The sequence below is a fragment of the Callithrix jacchus genome, chromosome 2 (assembly GCF_049354715.1).
Source record: "Callithrix jacchus isolate 240 chromosome 2, calJac240_pri, whole genome shotgun sequence".
NCBI classification, from domain to species: domain Eukaryota; kingdom Metazoa; phylum Chordata; class Mammalia; order Primates; family Cebidae; genus Callithrix; species Callithrix jacchus.
In genome coordinates this window covers 23,405,522-23,421,927 of record NC_133503.1, presented here as the reverse complement: position 1 = coordinate 23,421,927, position 16,406 = coordinate 23,405,522, and the positions used below count along the sequence as shown (strand labels likewise).

General features: G+C 41.3%; 1 protein-coding gene across 3 annotated transcripts in view; it reads left to right on the top strand.

The window, feature by feature from the left end:
* Positions 1–16,406, top strand: part of ATP10B (ATPase phospholipid transporting 10B (putative)) — a 313,434-nt gene that overhangs the window by 284,255 nt on the left and 12,773 nt on the right. For all 3 annotated transcript variants that reach the window (XM_008984453.5, XM_008984460.5, XM_008984480.5), the window contains 3 exons: positions 2,124–2,324; positions 4,161–4,241; positions 5,610–5,714. In XM_008984453.5, coding sequence (XP_008982701.4) covers positions 2,124–2,324; positions 4,161–4,241; positions 5,610–5,714 — 387 coding nt within the window. The remainder of the gene's footprint in view (positions 1–2,123; positions 2,325–4,160; positions 4,242–5,609; positions 5,715–16,406) is intronic.

Below are 16,406 nucleotides of genomic sequence, written 5' to 3'. Positions count from 1 at the left end.
CTCCATCTGACTTGAAATTCACTTTGAGAGTGAAAGACTGTTTACTTAGAATTCAAAATGGCCCCATTTTTTTGGCAGCTCAAGGAATAATTCTTTTGAATAAGCACAGCCTCTTCTCTGCATTAAATTTGTGAAATAGAATAGAAAATGTTTCCAACAGCCACACTTTCAAAGCTTAAATGATATTTATTTCCAGCCCAATGCCATGCTCAAAATTGCGATACTGATGCCACATTATCTCCCTGTTGTAATTAGAAGGTGGAGAACTATGACTTCCACATCCGAAACCAATTTCAGAGGGGATTAAAACCTGGCCTGCTCTGAAATTTGAACAATGAATTAATTACTGCACTGTAGCTTCTTGATAGAAAGAGCAGGCGTCCAGTCTCAGCGATGCTGCCACAGGGCTCGATGCAGTCCCTGCAAGGTACAAAGATTCCAGTTAAGCAGAAGTGAAAATCAAGCAAGATCTTACCAGGGCCTCAGGAGGAAAGAAGCACTCTGTAATGTTAAAACTCCAGGATGAGTGTTAGAATAGAGCTAAGATCAACTACATCAATTGAAACAACAATTCAGTGTCTGCTGTGTGTCAGGAACAGGGCTGAGCAATGGGCATAGAGCAGGAATCAAGCCAATCATGGCCCATGTGAGGCTTCCTGTCTACATCTGGGCTCAGGAAGCTTTTTCTTCAAAGAACTAGACAATAATTACTTTCAGCTTTGCAGGCGGTACAGGTCTAGAAGAGTCTGATTGTGTAAGTCAAGGCAGGACTGAGAAAGTTTAGAGGTGGTTAGGGAGAAAGAACTTTGAAATTTCAGATGCCGATTGTACCACTCTCTAGCTCTGAATTTGGGCAAGAGGCAACAGTATCTCAGAGTCTTGGATTCCTCATCTGTAAAATGGGCCTAATAATGTTAATATTATTGTTAATATCAATATATGATATATTTGTACAATATATAGTACTATCAGCTCAGCAATATTAATCTGGCAAGGTTGTTAGAACAAACTATCGTGTGTATTGCACATCCAATGATATATTAGATGCTAATATACTGATGTTTATCTCACTCCTGGCACATATAGAAGGTCAAATTTTATAACTGATGTTACTACTACTAATAGCCCCTCCAAAATAACATTGACCCAGCAGTTTAGAAATAGGAGTTCCAGCTTGAACACAAAACTGCTGGATGATTCCTTGAAAGACCCGTCAGATCTCTGTGCCTCTGCCCCACATAATTGAGAAGTTCTAGTCCTAACTGCTGGACCAGCTGCTTATATGTATGACCTTGATCAAATCACCAAACCATATCTCAAAATGGTAGACAATAACAGTGACCCAGCCCATCCACAAGAGAGGAGATCTTGAGTGGGAAAAAGCTCTAGAAAAAAATGAACAATGTTTTGGCAGATTTTCTCATTCACCCTTCTGAGCTGTGTGACCATCAGGAAAGTATAGCGAAGTCAACCTTCTCATGAGGTCATCCTCCTACCAGGTGTCCTGCTCACGGTTTAGTCTTTCTATTACCCCTTCATGAGTGACATCCCTTTCTATTACCACTCTACCACCATTCATACTTCACATGCCATGGTCTAAGCACTGCTATTCCCAGCTGACAGATGATAAAATGTTTAGAAAGGTTAAGCAGTTTGTCTAAGGTCACACAGCTGGTAAGTGCCAGACTGGGGATTCAAAACGAGGCCTCTCTGCCTCCAAAATCTGTACTTTTAACCACCATAGTACAGTAAGTCCTCACTTAGTGTCATCAGTAGGTTCTTAGAAACTGTGATGTTGAATGAAACAATTATTCCAGAACTTTCCCTACATTATTTTGCTTGAAGTTGTAGTTTCTAAGAACTTATTGGCAATGTTAAGTGAAGACTTACTGTTCACTCACCTTAAACAAGTTGGTGGAGTTTCCTTCAGGTCCTGAAGAATGTTAGCAGTGATAGTAGTAACAGCAGCAGCTACTGCTCTGAGGATTAGAATTATCTCTAATCCTTACATAACCCTGCGTGAGGAATGAGGAAACCGCCACTCCAGTAGCTCCCAGGCGGCAGCAGCTGGTGACCGGCTGCACACAGGGTCTGACTCATAAGGCCATGCTCTTTGCCTGCAGTGCTATGTCAACCTGCTCTTCTGGTATCAATTCTTCTGTGGTTTCTCCGGCTCCACCATGATCGATTACTGGCAGATGATATTCTTCAATATCTTCTTTACCTCCTTGCCTCCTCTCGTCTTTGGAGTCCTGGACAAAGACATCTCTGCAGAAACCCTCCTGGCATTACCTGAGCTATACAAGAGTGGTCAGAACTCTGAGGTAAGGGGACCCCCTCCACCAAGGGTGGTGACTTCAGGTTCTTACTGACTTCTTCCGCCCCCATGGAGGCATCGGAGAAAGAGCTGTATGCCGGGGTCAGAAGCCTGCATTCTGACCACTGTTCCATCACTTTGAGTAACTCCTGTCTCCCTTTCTGACCTATTTCCCATTCGCTATTGAAGGTGTTGGACCAGACTAGTGGGTATTTTTAATTATTTCTTAATTAAATCACATATTAATATGGGACTACCCTAGTGGAAGGGGAAGAGTCATGTGGAAAGATCTATCCCTTTCAGCAGACCCCTCCAGGATCTGAGATTCAGCGAGAGAAGCCCCCAAGCCCAGTTTGGGAATCCTTGGGGATTTACAGCTACTTTGCTTTTCACTGGGTAAGGTACACAAATGCTTCTCTTTCCTATTAGGGAAGGCAAAACTTAGAACCCAAAATTACATATGTTTTAGGACTTGCTGGTATCAAATAGACTAAGACAGGCCTGAGAAGCCATCTGGTGGCTTCCTAGAAGGCCCAGAGAGGCCACACTGCAGCACTGAATGATTTGGAGAAGTCAGACAGCAGGCACTCCCAGCACCAGCAAGAAGCTGGATCGGCCAGGGGTGGTGGCTCACGCCTGTAATCCCAGCACCAGCAAGAAGCAGGATCGGTCGGGGGTGGTGGCTCACGCCTGTAATCCCAGCACTTTGGGAGGCCGAGGCTAGTGGATCACGAGGTCAAGAGATCAAGACCATCCTGGTCAACATGGTGAAACCCCATCTCTACTAAAAATACAAAAAAAAATTAGCTGGGCATGGTGGCGTGTGCCTGTAATCCCAGCTACTCAAGAGGCTGAGGTAGAATTGCCTGAACCCAGGAGGCGGAGGTTGTGGTGAGCCGAGATCACACCATTGCACTCCAGCCTGGGTAACAAGAGTGAAAAAAAAAAAAGCTGGATCAAGGGACCCTGAATGCCTTGAAAAGGGAGCTCTGGGAAGAGGGACTTTGCAATGCCAGAGAGTATCTTTGCACCTGGAGAAAAGGAGGGCAAAGCCAAATGTGGTGTTTCAAAGCTGGCAATTATTTATAGACCAGCAAGCCCAGTTGTATCCCAAAGACAAGAGGAGAAAGCAACATAGCAGCCCAAGAAGTCCGGACAAAGGGGGCATGGTAGGAGTATGTGTTCATCTTGGCCTCGTCTAAGTTTACTTTCCCATCAATGTGCTGGCTGCATAACAAATTCCTTGAGTATCTAAAAGAAGTTAATGAAGCAAAACCCAAAAATGGTAAAGGTTTCACCTTTCCCAGGGAAGGTACAAAGACTGATGCCTGAGAAGGCTTGTTTCTGAAGTTGAGCTTGAGAAACTCTTGGTAATCCGTGATTCAGGGCTATGATTGGGATCTCTCTTTCAGATGCCACTTAGAAATTTAGAATCTCTACACTTACCAAGTTTGTAGTAGCACTAGAAATACAGCAAAGAGTGATAATAACGAATAACCGAGTACTTGCTAGGCACTAAGACCTGAGTACTTACTAGGTACTAGGTTACAATTGCATTTAGTCCTCTTTAACTCCAAGGAAATAGGCTGTATTATTTTTGCCCGCATTTCATGGAAGAAAAAACGAGTTCTCTGAGCAGTTTAGTAATTTTCACAAGGTGACACAGTTGAACTGAAGTCTGTCACCCCCAAGTCTGTGCTCCTAATGACTCCATTCTATTGCCACAAACACAAGAGGCATCATAAGCGTATAGTTGCCTGTCCCGGCACTGCAAGAAAGTTGCTTGCAAAGAATAGAGGCTTCCTATAAGAGTGGTAATGATAAGTGTGTTCTCTCCTGGCAGTGCTATAACCTGTCGACTTTCTGGATTTCTATGGTGGATGCATTCTACCAGAGCCTCATCTGTTTCTTTATCCCTTACCTGGTAAGTCACGTAGTCCCATTCTAACCGCATACATTGCAGAGAGGAACTGGTCCTTTATATAAAAAGTTCCAGACTAGTAGTATCTTTCTGGACACTTTAGAGCAGAGGCTCACACAGGTGACCTGCAAGCTACATCCAACTCAAGGTGTGTGAAAAGTCCAAACACTACCTAAAGATTTTGCTTTCTGCTGGCACTTGAAAAACTGAAAGCTATATTTATACTGGATCTTTTTTTTTTCCTCATAGCAAAAAATCTAGACGACTTTGCAGCTGGGCTCACCACTTAGGCATATTCTTTAGTCTCTACCACTCCCCTTTGTCTTACACCTGGCCGTCTTTTCTCATTAACTGTTTCCTACTTCAACACTGAAGGTATTTGAATTTACTACCCTTGATTTTTATATAGACTTGTGCTTCAAAGATTAAAGAAGCTAGTGTTCAGGCAGCAAGTCCTGATAATGAGGTACTACATTATCTGAAAAAAAAAAAAAAGCAAGAATGCAGATAGCAAGGGATACCAGCCCAATCTCAATTTGATTCCTCTGTTTAAATAGCGCAAACTTAGGTAGCAAACAATATATGTATTCTTTCCGGACTTAGGGAACAGGATCGGAAACAGTTACCACCAGGTAAACACTGTTGCTTATCCAGCCTCTGGGTTCATATTCTTTCATAATTAGCAAGATTACGGTGTTAGAGGAGGCAGGGATCTTAGCACTTTGCTTGAATTTCCTGGCTTAAAATATCCTCCCTAGCCAGGTCTCTGCTTGGCTTTTCTGCTTTATCTTTTGCCCTTGAATATGTGCTACAGACCTACAATGTAGGACTCCTTCGGAGTTCTACAAACCCTCTGTGTTCACCCTTAGTTTTGACCTTTGCTAAAAACTGCATTTACCCTCTCTTTCCAAGTGATTAACTCCTCTTATTCTGATCTCAGCTAATCTATCCTCGCTTCTGTGTTTCCAGGATACCTTGTACTTGCCTCTATTACAGCACTTACTTCCTTAAATTGTCCAAATCTGACCTGCTAATAGACAAAACTCATTTTGTGTGCAAACACAGAAGTATCCTCAGCTGTTAGCATAGTGTTTGATGGGCTTTCAGAGAATTCTTCCTTCATTCATTCCACAATGGTTTTACAATCTCCATCTTGGCTTCCTCTTACAAAAACCATTTCTAAATTAGTCCTATCAGTTCCTTTCTTGTCTTGATCTGTTCCACGGATCAGTACCACGTGGATAGTAGCTAGGTACCTCCTTCTTCCCCATTGATAACTGCCTTCATTGATGCTCTATCATCATGGTGTCAAAGCCAAAGTTTTAAGTCCACAGATATATCTGATAATGACTGTCTGTTCCTCCTCTGCAGACCTATAGGGGCTCTGATATAGATGTCTTTACTTTTGGGACACCAATCAACACCATCTCCCTCACCACAATCCTCTTGCACCAGGCAATGGAAATGAAGACATGGGTAAGTGTCACTGGGCCCCTTTGGCTTAAAAATTGTGCTCCTGTCCATTGACTATACTCAAATTTCTGAATTGTTTCACTCTGTGTTATTGATCTACTTAAATACACACTAAGCTCCTATCTAAATCCCACCTGTACAGAGAAGAAAGAGGTGAAAAAGATAAAATTCTGGCCTCAACTTGCTTTTCATCTAGCCAGGATGTTAAAACACATATAAAATAAGGAGACAATTAGTTGCAAAAATAGGTAATACCAATTGATAAAAGGTTCAGGGGTATGGCTAGACATGGTGGCTCACGCCTGTAATCCCAGCACTTTGGGAGACCGAGGTGGATAGATCACCTGAGATCAGGAGGTTGAGACCAACCTGGCCAGCATGGTGAAACCTTGTCACTACTAAAAATAAAAAATTAGCTGGGTGTGGTAGCAGGCACTACCTCTACTCAGGAGGCTGAGGTAGGAGAATTGCTTGAACTCAGGAGGCAGAAGTTGCAGTAAGCCAAGGTCGTACCACCACATTTCAGCCTGGGTAACACAGCAAGACTCCATCTCAAAAAAAAGTTCAGGGGTGTTTCAGAGACAAGGAAAACACTGACCATACATACCTGAGGCTGTGTTAGGAGGGAATTCTACCTATTTAATTTTAATTTTAGAGTGAATAATTAGAAACCTACCTCCAGGTAACCATATCTCAAGCATATTCAAATATCACATTTTGATATCTAAGAAGGCACTGTCACCTTTTTGACTGGATTCTTCCAGTCAGTGGTAACTATAAAAACAAATAGCATACAATTCTATGCCCAGTGTCTCTACATGACTAGCATGTATTGTTTAACCTCCCAGAGCCCTGTGTGTTAGGTGTTTTTTTTAATTCCCATTTTACAGATTTAGAAATATGGTAGATGCAATAAGGTTAAATTTGCCAAAGCAGTGCAAGATAGAAGCAAGTTTTGAACCCTGGCAGTTTCATGTGAGCTGTTAACATCCATGCTAACAGTGTAAGTAGATAAGATTGAATGGTACACGGAGACCACTTTACAGAAGGATTTGTCCTTAGCCATGCTGAAATGTCTTTCTGGACACACAAGTATTAAAAATTTGGAAAATGGCCTCAAGTAGGCTCAATGTGTTCCTCCATTCTGCAATGGAACTCCCTACTCCAACCTCCTACCACCACCATCACAAGCTAAAAGCGGACCATGACCAGCTGGACAGTGGCCAATAAGAGCCACTCAAGGGTAGTTTTGGATCATAGAGTTCTCATTTTGAAAACCCCCTTTCCTATTCAGCGTAGTATTGGAAGTTTTGGCCAGGGCAATCAGGCATGAGAAATAAAGCATATTCAAATAGGAAGAGACAAAGTAAAATTGTCTGTTTACAGATGACATGATTGTATATTTAAAAAAAATTTTTCTCAGCCCAAAAACTCCTTAAGCTGATAAGCAACTTTAGCAAAATCTCAGGATACAGTCAATGTGCAAAAATCACAAGCATTCATATACACCACCAATAGACAAGCAGAGAACCAAATTATGAATGAACTTCCATTCACAGTTGCTACAAAGAAAATGAAAAATACCTAGGAATGCAGCTAACTAGGGAAGTGAAGGATGTCTTCAAGATGAACTTCAAACCACTGCTCCAGGAAATAAGAAAGGACACAAACAAATGGAAAAAACATTCCATCCTTATGGATAGGAACAATCAATATGGTGACAATGGCTATACTGCCCTAAGTAGTACTATAGATTCAATGCTATTCCCATCAAACTACTATCAATATTCTTCACAGAATTAGAAAAAAACTACTTTAAATTTTATATGGAACCAAAAAAGAGCCCGTATAGCCAAGACAATCCTAACCAAAAAGAATAAAGCTGGAGGCATCACACAATCTGACTTCAAACTATACAGAAAGGCTACAGTAACCAAAATGGACAAATAAACCAATGGAACAGAACAGAGACATCAAATAACACCACATATCTACAACAATCTAATCTTCAATAAACCAGATAAGAACAAGCAAACGGGAAAAGATTCCCTATTTACTAATTGGTGCTGAGAAAACGGGCTAGCCATATACAGAAAACAAAGTGGACACCTTCCTTATGCCTTATACAAAAATTAACTCAAGATGGATTAAAGACTTAAATGTAAAACCCAAAACCATAAAAGCCCTAGAAGAAAATCTAGGCAATGCCATTCAGGACATAGGCATGGGCAAAGATTTCATGATGAAAACACCAAAAGCAATTGCAACAAAAATGAATATTGACAAGTGGGATCTAATTAAAGAGCTTCTGCATAGCAAAAGAAACTACCATTAGGATGAATAGGTAATCTACAGAATGGGAGAAAACTTTTGCAATCTACCCATCTGACAAAGGCCTAATACCCAGAATCTACAAGGAACTTATACAAATTTACAAGGAAAAAAAAATCCCATCAAAAAGTGGGCAAAACATATGAACACACACCTCTCAAAAGATGACACTTAATGTGGTGACAAACATGAAAGAAGCTCAACATCACTGATTATTAGAGAAATGCAATCAAAACCACAATTAGATTCCATTTCATGCCTGTCAGAATGGCAAGTATTAAAAAGTCAAGAAACAGTAGATGCTGGTGAGGCTGTGGGGAAATAGGAATGTTTTTACAACTGAGTGGATTGATGGGAGTGTAAATTAGTTTAACCATTGTGAAAGTCTGGCAATTCCTCAAGGATCTAGAACCAGAAATACAATTTGACCCAGCAATCCCATTACTGGGGATATACCCAAAAAAATATAAATCATTCTACTATAAAGACACATACACATGTATGTTTATTGAAGCACTATTTACAATAGCAAACACATGGAACCAACCCAAATGCCCAACAATAATAGATTGGATAAAGAAAATGTAGTACACATACACCATAGAATACTATGCAGTCATAAAAAAGAACAAGATAATGTCCTTTGCAAGGACATGGATAAAGCTGGAAACCATCATCCTTAGCAAACCAACAAGAACAGAAAAGCAAACACGACATGTTCTCACTTTTAAGTGGCAGATGAACAATGAGAACACATGGACACAAGAAGGGGAACATCACACACTGGGGACTGTCAGGAGGTGGTGAACAAGAGGAGGGAGAGCATGCAGGGCTTAAAACCTAGATGACAGGTTGATAGATGCAGCAAACCACCATGGCATATGTATACCTAGGTAACAAACCTGCACATTCTGCATATGTATCCCGAACTTAAAATAAAAACTTTTAAAGCCCTCTGCTCCAATCTGTGCCAATGACAGGCAGAATGAAGTGACAAGACAAAAGAAAGGCATAGCCAGGCTTAAGTACAGGACAGTTTTCTCCATGGGCCAGAAACACCAGACAGGGGCTGCAATACAATGAGAAAGAGAAGGGGAAGAGAAGGCACTGGGAAGGTTCAAACTGCAGACTTTCTGGAAACCAGGACAGGACACAGATCTTGACAATGGGGACTCTGGCTCCTATGGGGTAGGGCAGTCTGAAACCCCATCTACTACTGGGTCTAAAGTTCTTCTGCTCAAGAAAGAAATCTAAGGGAGAGATAACAATGGCAAGCTGCTTGGAGGTATAGTTTGCCAGACACTGATACTAGAAACCACCAAGCTAAGGAAACATTTAGAATTCTTGAAAATAAGATATAGTCATTGAAATTAAAACTACAATTTGTAGGATCCACTCTAGATCAGACACTACCAAAAAAAGAAAGTGCCAAATTGAAATGTAGTTTTAGGAGCTTATCCAGAATGATACATAAATATGAAAATAATTAAGAGGAAATGGTGGCTGGAACAAATGGGCAGCCTCTTTAAAGAGGAATCTCAGGAGGAAAAAAGAATGATGGAGAAGCAATATTTGAAGAAATTGTCATTGAGAATGAAAATATCAAAAATCTGGATGTATTGCCTAGATATTTCATAATTAAACTGTACAATGTAAAAGATACAGAGACAACCCTTAAGTCTGCCAGAGACTATAGACAAATTACCTGAAAAGGAACAGCTAGGTTGATGACCAAACAATAAAAGCCACAAAGACAATGTAGTAACAGCTACACTATTGGGGGGGCAATCCTGAGCCAATTAGGAGAAGCTCAGGATTGCAGCTCCCAGCAAAAGCATGGGGGGTGAGTGTACGCTGCATTTCCAGATGGATTCTTATTGTCCACAGACCAGGAGATTCCCAGGTGGAGGAACCCCATGGGTTGCCAGCATGGCTGGTTTGGCTGGCATGGCTGTTTTGCCGGCACCCAAATGCAGAAGTCCTCCACACAAAATACACGGGTACCGGTGCCGTTTTAGCTGGCAATTGGAACTCCTGGGAGACAGAGTCACCCATTCATCTGATTAAAAAGGGGACTGAAACAGGGAGCCAGGCCAGGAGATTCCCAGGCAAAAAAGTGCCACAAATCTCACCACGGCTGTTTCAGCTAGCACAGTGGGTTGCTGCATGGGAAATCACACAGATCCTGGCACCTTTTCAACAGGCGAATAGAAAACCTGGGAGAGAGTCGACTGTTCAACCAAAAAAAAAAAAAAAAAGAAGAAGAAGAAGAAAAGCTCTGAGGCAAGGAGCCAGGTAATCAGGCTTGGCTGGCCCCACCTCCACAAAAAAACAGCAATTTGGAAATGCTCTGGATTGAGAGTTTCACAGCAAGCACAGCTGAACCTGGGATGGTCCAGCTCTGTCAGGGAGGGGCGTCTGCCATTACCAAGGCAGCCCACCACTACAGAGGTAGTTTGCCATTGCTGAGGCAGCCCACCATTGCCGAGGCAGCCCCCCATTACAGAGACAGTCCTCCATTATAGAGATGGGCTGCCATTGCCGAGGCAGTTCTAACTACACTCGTATAAACATAACTACAGGGAAGTTCACATGGCAGCTGGGCAGAGCCCACAGCAGCTCAGCAAAGCCTTGCCAGCAGACAGTGACTAGGCTGCCTCCTCACTGGGCATGGCAGCCCTAAAAAAAAGGAAGTAGCACAACAGAAACTCATAAATAAAGCCCTAACTCCCCAGGACAGAGCACCTGGGTAAAAAAGGGGGGGTTTATGAGTTCTACTGCAGCAACTTAAACATACCTGCCCAGCAGCTCTGAATGAACAATGCAGCTCACAGCTCAGCACTTGAGCTCCTATAAAGGACAGACTGTCTCCTCCAGCAGCTCCCTGACCCCCATATATCCAAAGAGTCACCTCATAAAGGAGAGCTCAGACTGACATCTGGCAGGTATCATTCTGGGACAAGATAGCAGAAGAAGAAACTGGAAGCAACCCATACTGTTCTGCAGCTGCTGCAGGTGATCCCCAGGCAGCAGGGCCTGGAGTGACCTCAGCAGTTCTACAGCAGAGGGACAAGACTGTTAGAAGGAAAACTAAGAAACAGAAAGAAATAATTTCATTATCAACAAACTGGATGTCCACTCAGAGACCCAATCTGAAAGTCAACAACTACAAAGATGACAGGTGGATAAATTCACAGAGATGGGAAGAAACCAGCACAAAACAGATGAAAACACCTGAAACCAGAACGACTCTCCTCCTACAAGAGATCACAACTCCTCACCAGCAAGGGAACAAGGCTGGATGGAGAATGAGTGTGATGAATTGACAGAATAAGGCTTCAGAAGGTGGGTAATAAGAAAATTCTGTGAGCTAAAAGAATATGTTCTAACCCAATGCAAAGAAACTAAGAACCTTGAAAAAAAGATCTGAGGAAATGGTAATGAGAATAAACAACTTAGAGGGGAATGTAAGTGAATTGATGGAGCTGAAAAACACAACATGAGAACTTTGTGAAGCATACACAAGTTTCAACAGCTGAATTGACCAAGCAAAAAGATATAAGAGGTCAAAGATCAACACAATGAAACAAATGAGAAGGCAAGATTAGAGAAAAAAGGGTAAAAAAGAAATGAACAAAGTCTCCAAGAAATATGAGACTATGTGAAAAGACCTAATCTACATTTGATAGGTGTACCTGAATATGGCAGAGAGAATGAATCCAAGCTGGAAAATACTCTTCAGGATATTATCCAGGAAAACTTCCCCAACCTAGCAAGGCAGGCCAATATTCAAGTCCAGGAAATACAGAGAACACCACAAAGATATTCCTCAAGAAGAGCAACCCCAAGGCACATAACTGTCAGATTTACCAGGGTTGAAATGAAGGAGAAAATGCTAAGGGCAGCCAGAGAGAAAGGTCAGGTTACTGACAAAGGGAACCCCATCAGACTCAGAGCAGATCTCTCAGCAGAAACCCTACAATCCAGTAGAGAGTGGGGGCCAATATTTAACATCCTTAATATCCAAAGGACTACAAATCGTTCTACTATAAGGACATATGCACACAAATGTTCATTGCAGCACTGTTTACAATAGCAAAGACCTGGAATCAACCCAAATGCCCATTGATGATAGACTGGATTGGAAAAATGTGGCACACATACACCATGGAATATTATGCAGCAATCAGAAATGATGAGTTTGTGTCGTTTGTAGGGACATGGATGAATCTGGAGAACATCATCCTCAGCAAACTGACACAAGAACAGAAATTGAAACACCGCATATTCTCACTCATAGGCGGGTGATGAAAAATGAGAACACATGGACACAGAAAGGGGAGTACTAAACACTGGGGTCTATTGGGGGGGAAAAGGGGAGGGCCAGTGGGAGGGGGAGGTGGGGAGGGATAGCCTGGGGAGAAATGCCAAACGTGGGTGAAGGGGAAAAGGAAAGCAAAGCACACTGTCTTGTGTGTACCTACGCAACGGTCTTGCATGCTCCGCTCATGTACCCCAAAACCTAAAATCCAATAAAAAATTAAAAAAAAAAAAAGAAAAGAACTTTCAACCCAGAATTTCATATCCAGCCAAACTAAGCTTCATAAGTAAAGGAAATAAAATCCTTTGCCAACAAGCAAGTACTCAGAGATTTCATCACCACCAGGCCTGCTTTACAAGAGCTCCTGAAAGAGGCACTAAACATAGAAAGGAACAACCAGGCTGGGCGCGGTGGCTCACGACTGTAATCCCAGCATTTTGGGAGGCCAAGGCAGGTGGATTAAGAGACAAAGAAGGACATTACATAATGGTAAAAGGATCAATGCAACAAGAAGAGCTAACGATCCTAAATATATATGCACCATACAGGAGCACACAGATATATAAAGCAAGTTCTTAAAGACTTACAAAGAGACTTAGACTCCCACACAATAATAGTGGGAAAATTTAACACCCCATTGTCAATATTAGATCAGTGAGACAGAAAATTAACAAGGATATCCAGGACTTGAACTCAGACCTGGAACAAGCAAACCTAACAGACATTTACAGAACCCTCCACTTCAAATCCACAGAATATACATTCTCAGCACCACATCACACCTACTCTAAAATTGACCACATAATTGGAAGTAAATCACTCTTCAGCAAATGCAAAAGAATGGAAATCCTAACAGTCTCTCAGACCCCAGTGCAATCAAGTTAGAACTCAGAATTCAGAAACTCAGAACCTCACAGCTTCATTGAAACTGAACAACTGGCTATTGAATGCTGACTGGATAAACAATGAAATGAAGGCAGAAAAAAAGATGTTCTTCGAAACCAATGAGAATGAAGACACAACATACCAGAATCTCTGGGACACATTTAAAGCAATATCTAGAGGAAAATATGTAGCAATAAATGCCCACATGAGAAGCAAGGAAAGATCTAAAATCAACACCCTATTGTCAAAATTGAAAGAGCTAGAGGAGCAAGATCAAGGAAATTCAAAACCTAGCAGAAAACGAGAAATAACTAAGATCAGAGCAGAACTGAAGGAGATAGAGACACAAAAAACCATTCAAAAAAAATAATAAATCCAGGAGCTGGTTTTTCAAAAAGATCAACAAAATAAACAGACCACTAGCCAGATTAATAAAAAAAGAGAGAAGAATCAAATAGATGCAATAAAAAATGATAAAGGAGATATCAACACAGATTCCACAGAAACACAAACCATCATCAGAGATTATCACACACAACTCTATGCACATAAACTAGTATACCTGGAAGAAATGGATAAATTCCTGGACACTTGCCTCCTCCCAAGCCTAAACCAGGAAGAAGCCAAAACCCTGAACAGAACAATAACAAGGTCTGAAGTTGAGGCAGCAATTAAGAGCCTACCACCCAAAAAAAGTCCAGGTCCAGATGGGTTCACAGCCGAATCCTATCAGACATACAAACAGGATTTGGTGCCATTCCTTCTGAAACTATTCCAAACAATCCAAAAAGAGGGAATCCTTCCCAAATCATTTTATGAGACCAACATCATCCTGATACCAAAACCCGACAGAGACTCAGCAAGAAAAGGATTTCAGGCGAATATCCATGATGAACACAGATGCAAAAATCTTCAATAAAATACTGGTAAACCAATTGCAACAGCACATCAAAAAGCTTATCCACTGGTATGCAAGGCTGGTTCAACATACCCAAGTCTATAAACATAATTCACCACATAAACAGAACCAAACACAAAAACCACATGATTATCTCAATTGATGCAGAGAAGGCCTTTGACAAAATTCAACAGCCCTTTATGCTAAAAACTCTCAATAAACTAGGTACTGACGAAATGTATCTCAAAATAAAAAAAGCTATTTACGACAAACCAACAGCCTATATCATACTGAATGGGCAATAACTGGAAGCATTCCCTTTGAAATCTGGCACTAGACAAGGATGCCCTTTCTTACCACTTCTATTCAATATAGTATTGGAAGTTCTAGCCAGAGCAATCAGGCAAGAAAAAGAAATAAAGGGTATTCAAATAGGAAAGAAAGAAGTCAAATTGTCTCTATTTTCAGATGACATGATTGTATATCTACAAGACCCCATTGTCTCAGCTCAAAATCTCCTGAAACTGATATGTAACTTCAACAAAGTCTCAGGATGCAAATCAATGTGCAAAAATCACAAGCATCCCTATAAACCAATAACAGACTTAGAGCCAAATCAAGAATGAACTGCCATTCACAATTACTACAAAGAGAATAAAATACCTAGGAATACAACTAACAAGGAATGTAAAGGACCTCTTCAAGGAGAATTACAAACCACTGCTCAACGAAATAAGAGAGGACACAAACAGATGGATAAACATTCCATGTTTGTGGTTAGGAAGAATCAATATTATGAAAATGGCCATACTGCCCAAAGTAATTTACAGATTCAATGCTATCCCAATCAAGCTACCAATGACCTTCTTCACAAAACTGGAAAAAACCACCTTAAACTTCATATGGAACCAAAAGAGAACCCACATAGCCAAGACAATTCTAAGCAAAAAGAACAAAGCAGGAGGCATCACGCTATCTGACTTCAAACTATACTACAAGGCTACAGTAATCAAAACAGCATGGTACTGGTACCAAAACAGAGATACAGGCCAATGGAACTGAACAGAGGCCTCGGAGGCAACACAACACATCTACAACCATCCGATCTTTGACAAACCTGACAAAAACAAGCAATGGGGAAAGGAGTCCCTGTTTCATAAATGGCGCTGGGAAAACTGGCTAGCCATTTGCAGAAAGCAGAAACTGGACCCCTTCCTGACAACTTACACTAAAATTAACTCCAGATGGGTTAAAGACTTATACATAAGGCCTAACACCATAAAAACCGTAGAAGAAAATCTAGGCAAAACCATTCAGGACATAGGCGTAGGCAAGGACTTCATGAGTGAAACACCAAAAGCATTGGCAACAAAAGCCAAAATAGACAAATGGGACCTAATCAAACTCCACAGCTTCTGCACAGCAAAAGAAACAGTCATTAGAGTGAATTGGCAACCAACAGAATGGGGAAAAATTTTTGCAGTCTACCCATCTGACAAACGGCTAATATCAAGAATCTACAAAGAACTAAAACAGATTCACAAGAAAAAGCAAACAAGCCCCTTCAAAAGTGGGTGAAGGATATGAACAGACACTTTACAAAAGAAGAGATACATGAGACCAACAAACATGAAAAAGTGCTCATCATCACTGGTCATTAGAGAAATGCAAATCAAAACTACATTGAGATACCATCTCATGACAGTTAGAATGGTGATCGTTAAAAAATCTGGAGACAACAGATGCTGGAGAGGATGTGGAGAAATAGGAACACTTTTACACTGTTGGTGGGAGTGTCAATTAGTTCAACCATTGTGGAAGACAGTGTGGTGATTCCTCAAGGACCTAGAAATAGAAATTCCATTTGACCCAGCAATCCCATTACTGGGTATATACCCAAAGGATCATAAATTGTTCTACTATAAGGACACATGCACACGAATGTTCATTGCAGCCCTGTTCACAATAACAAAGACCTGGAACTAACTCGAATGTCCATCGCTGATAGACTGAACAGGGAAAATGTGGCACTTATACACCATGGAATATTATGCAGCCATAAAAAAACGATGAGTTCGTGTCCTTTGTAGGGACATGGATGAACCTAGAAACCATCATTCTCAGCAAACTGACACAAGAACAGAAAATCAAACACTGCATGTTCTCCCTCATAGGCAGGTGTTGAACAATGAGAACACATGGACACAGGGAGGGGACCCCCACACAGACTGGGGTCTGTCAGGGGGAAATAGGGGAGGGA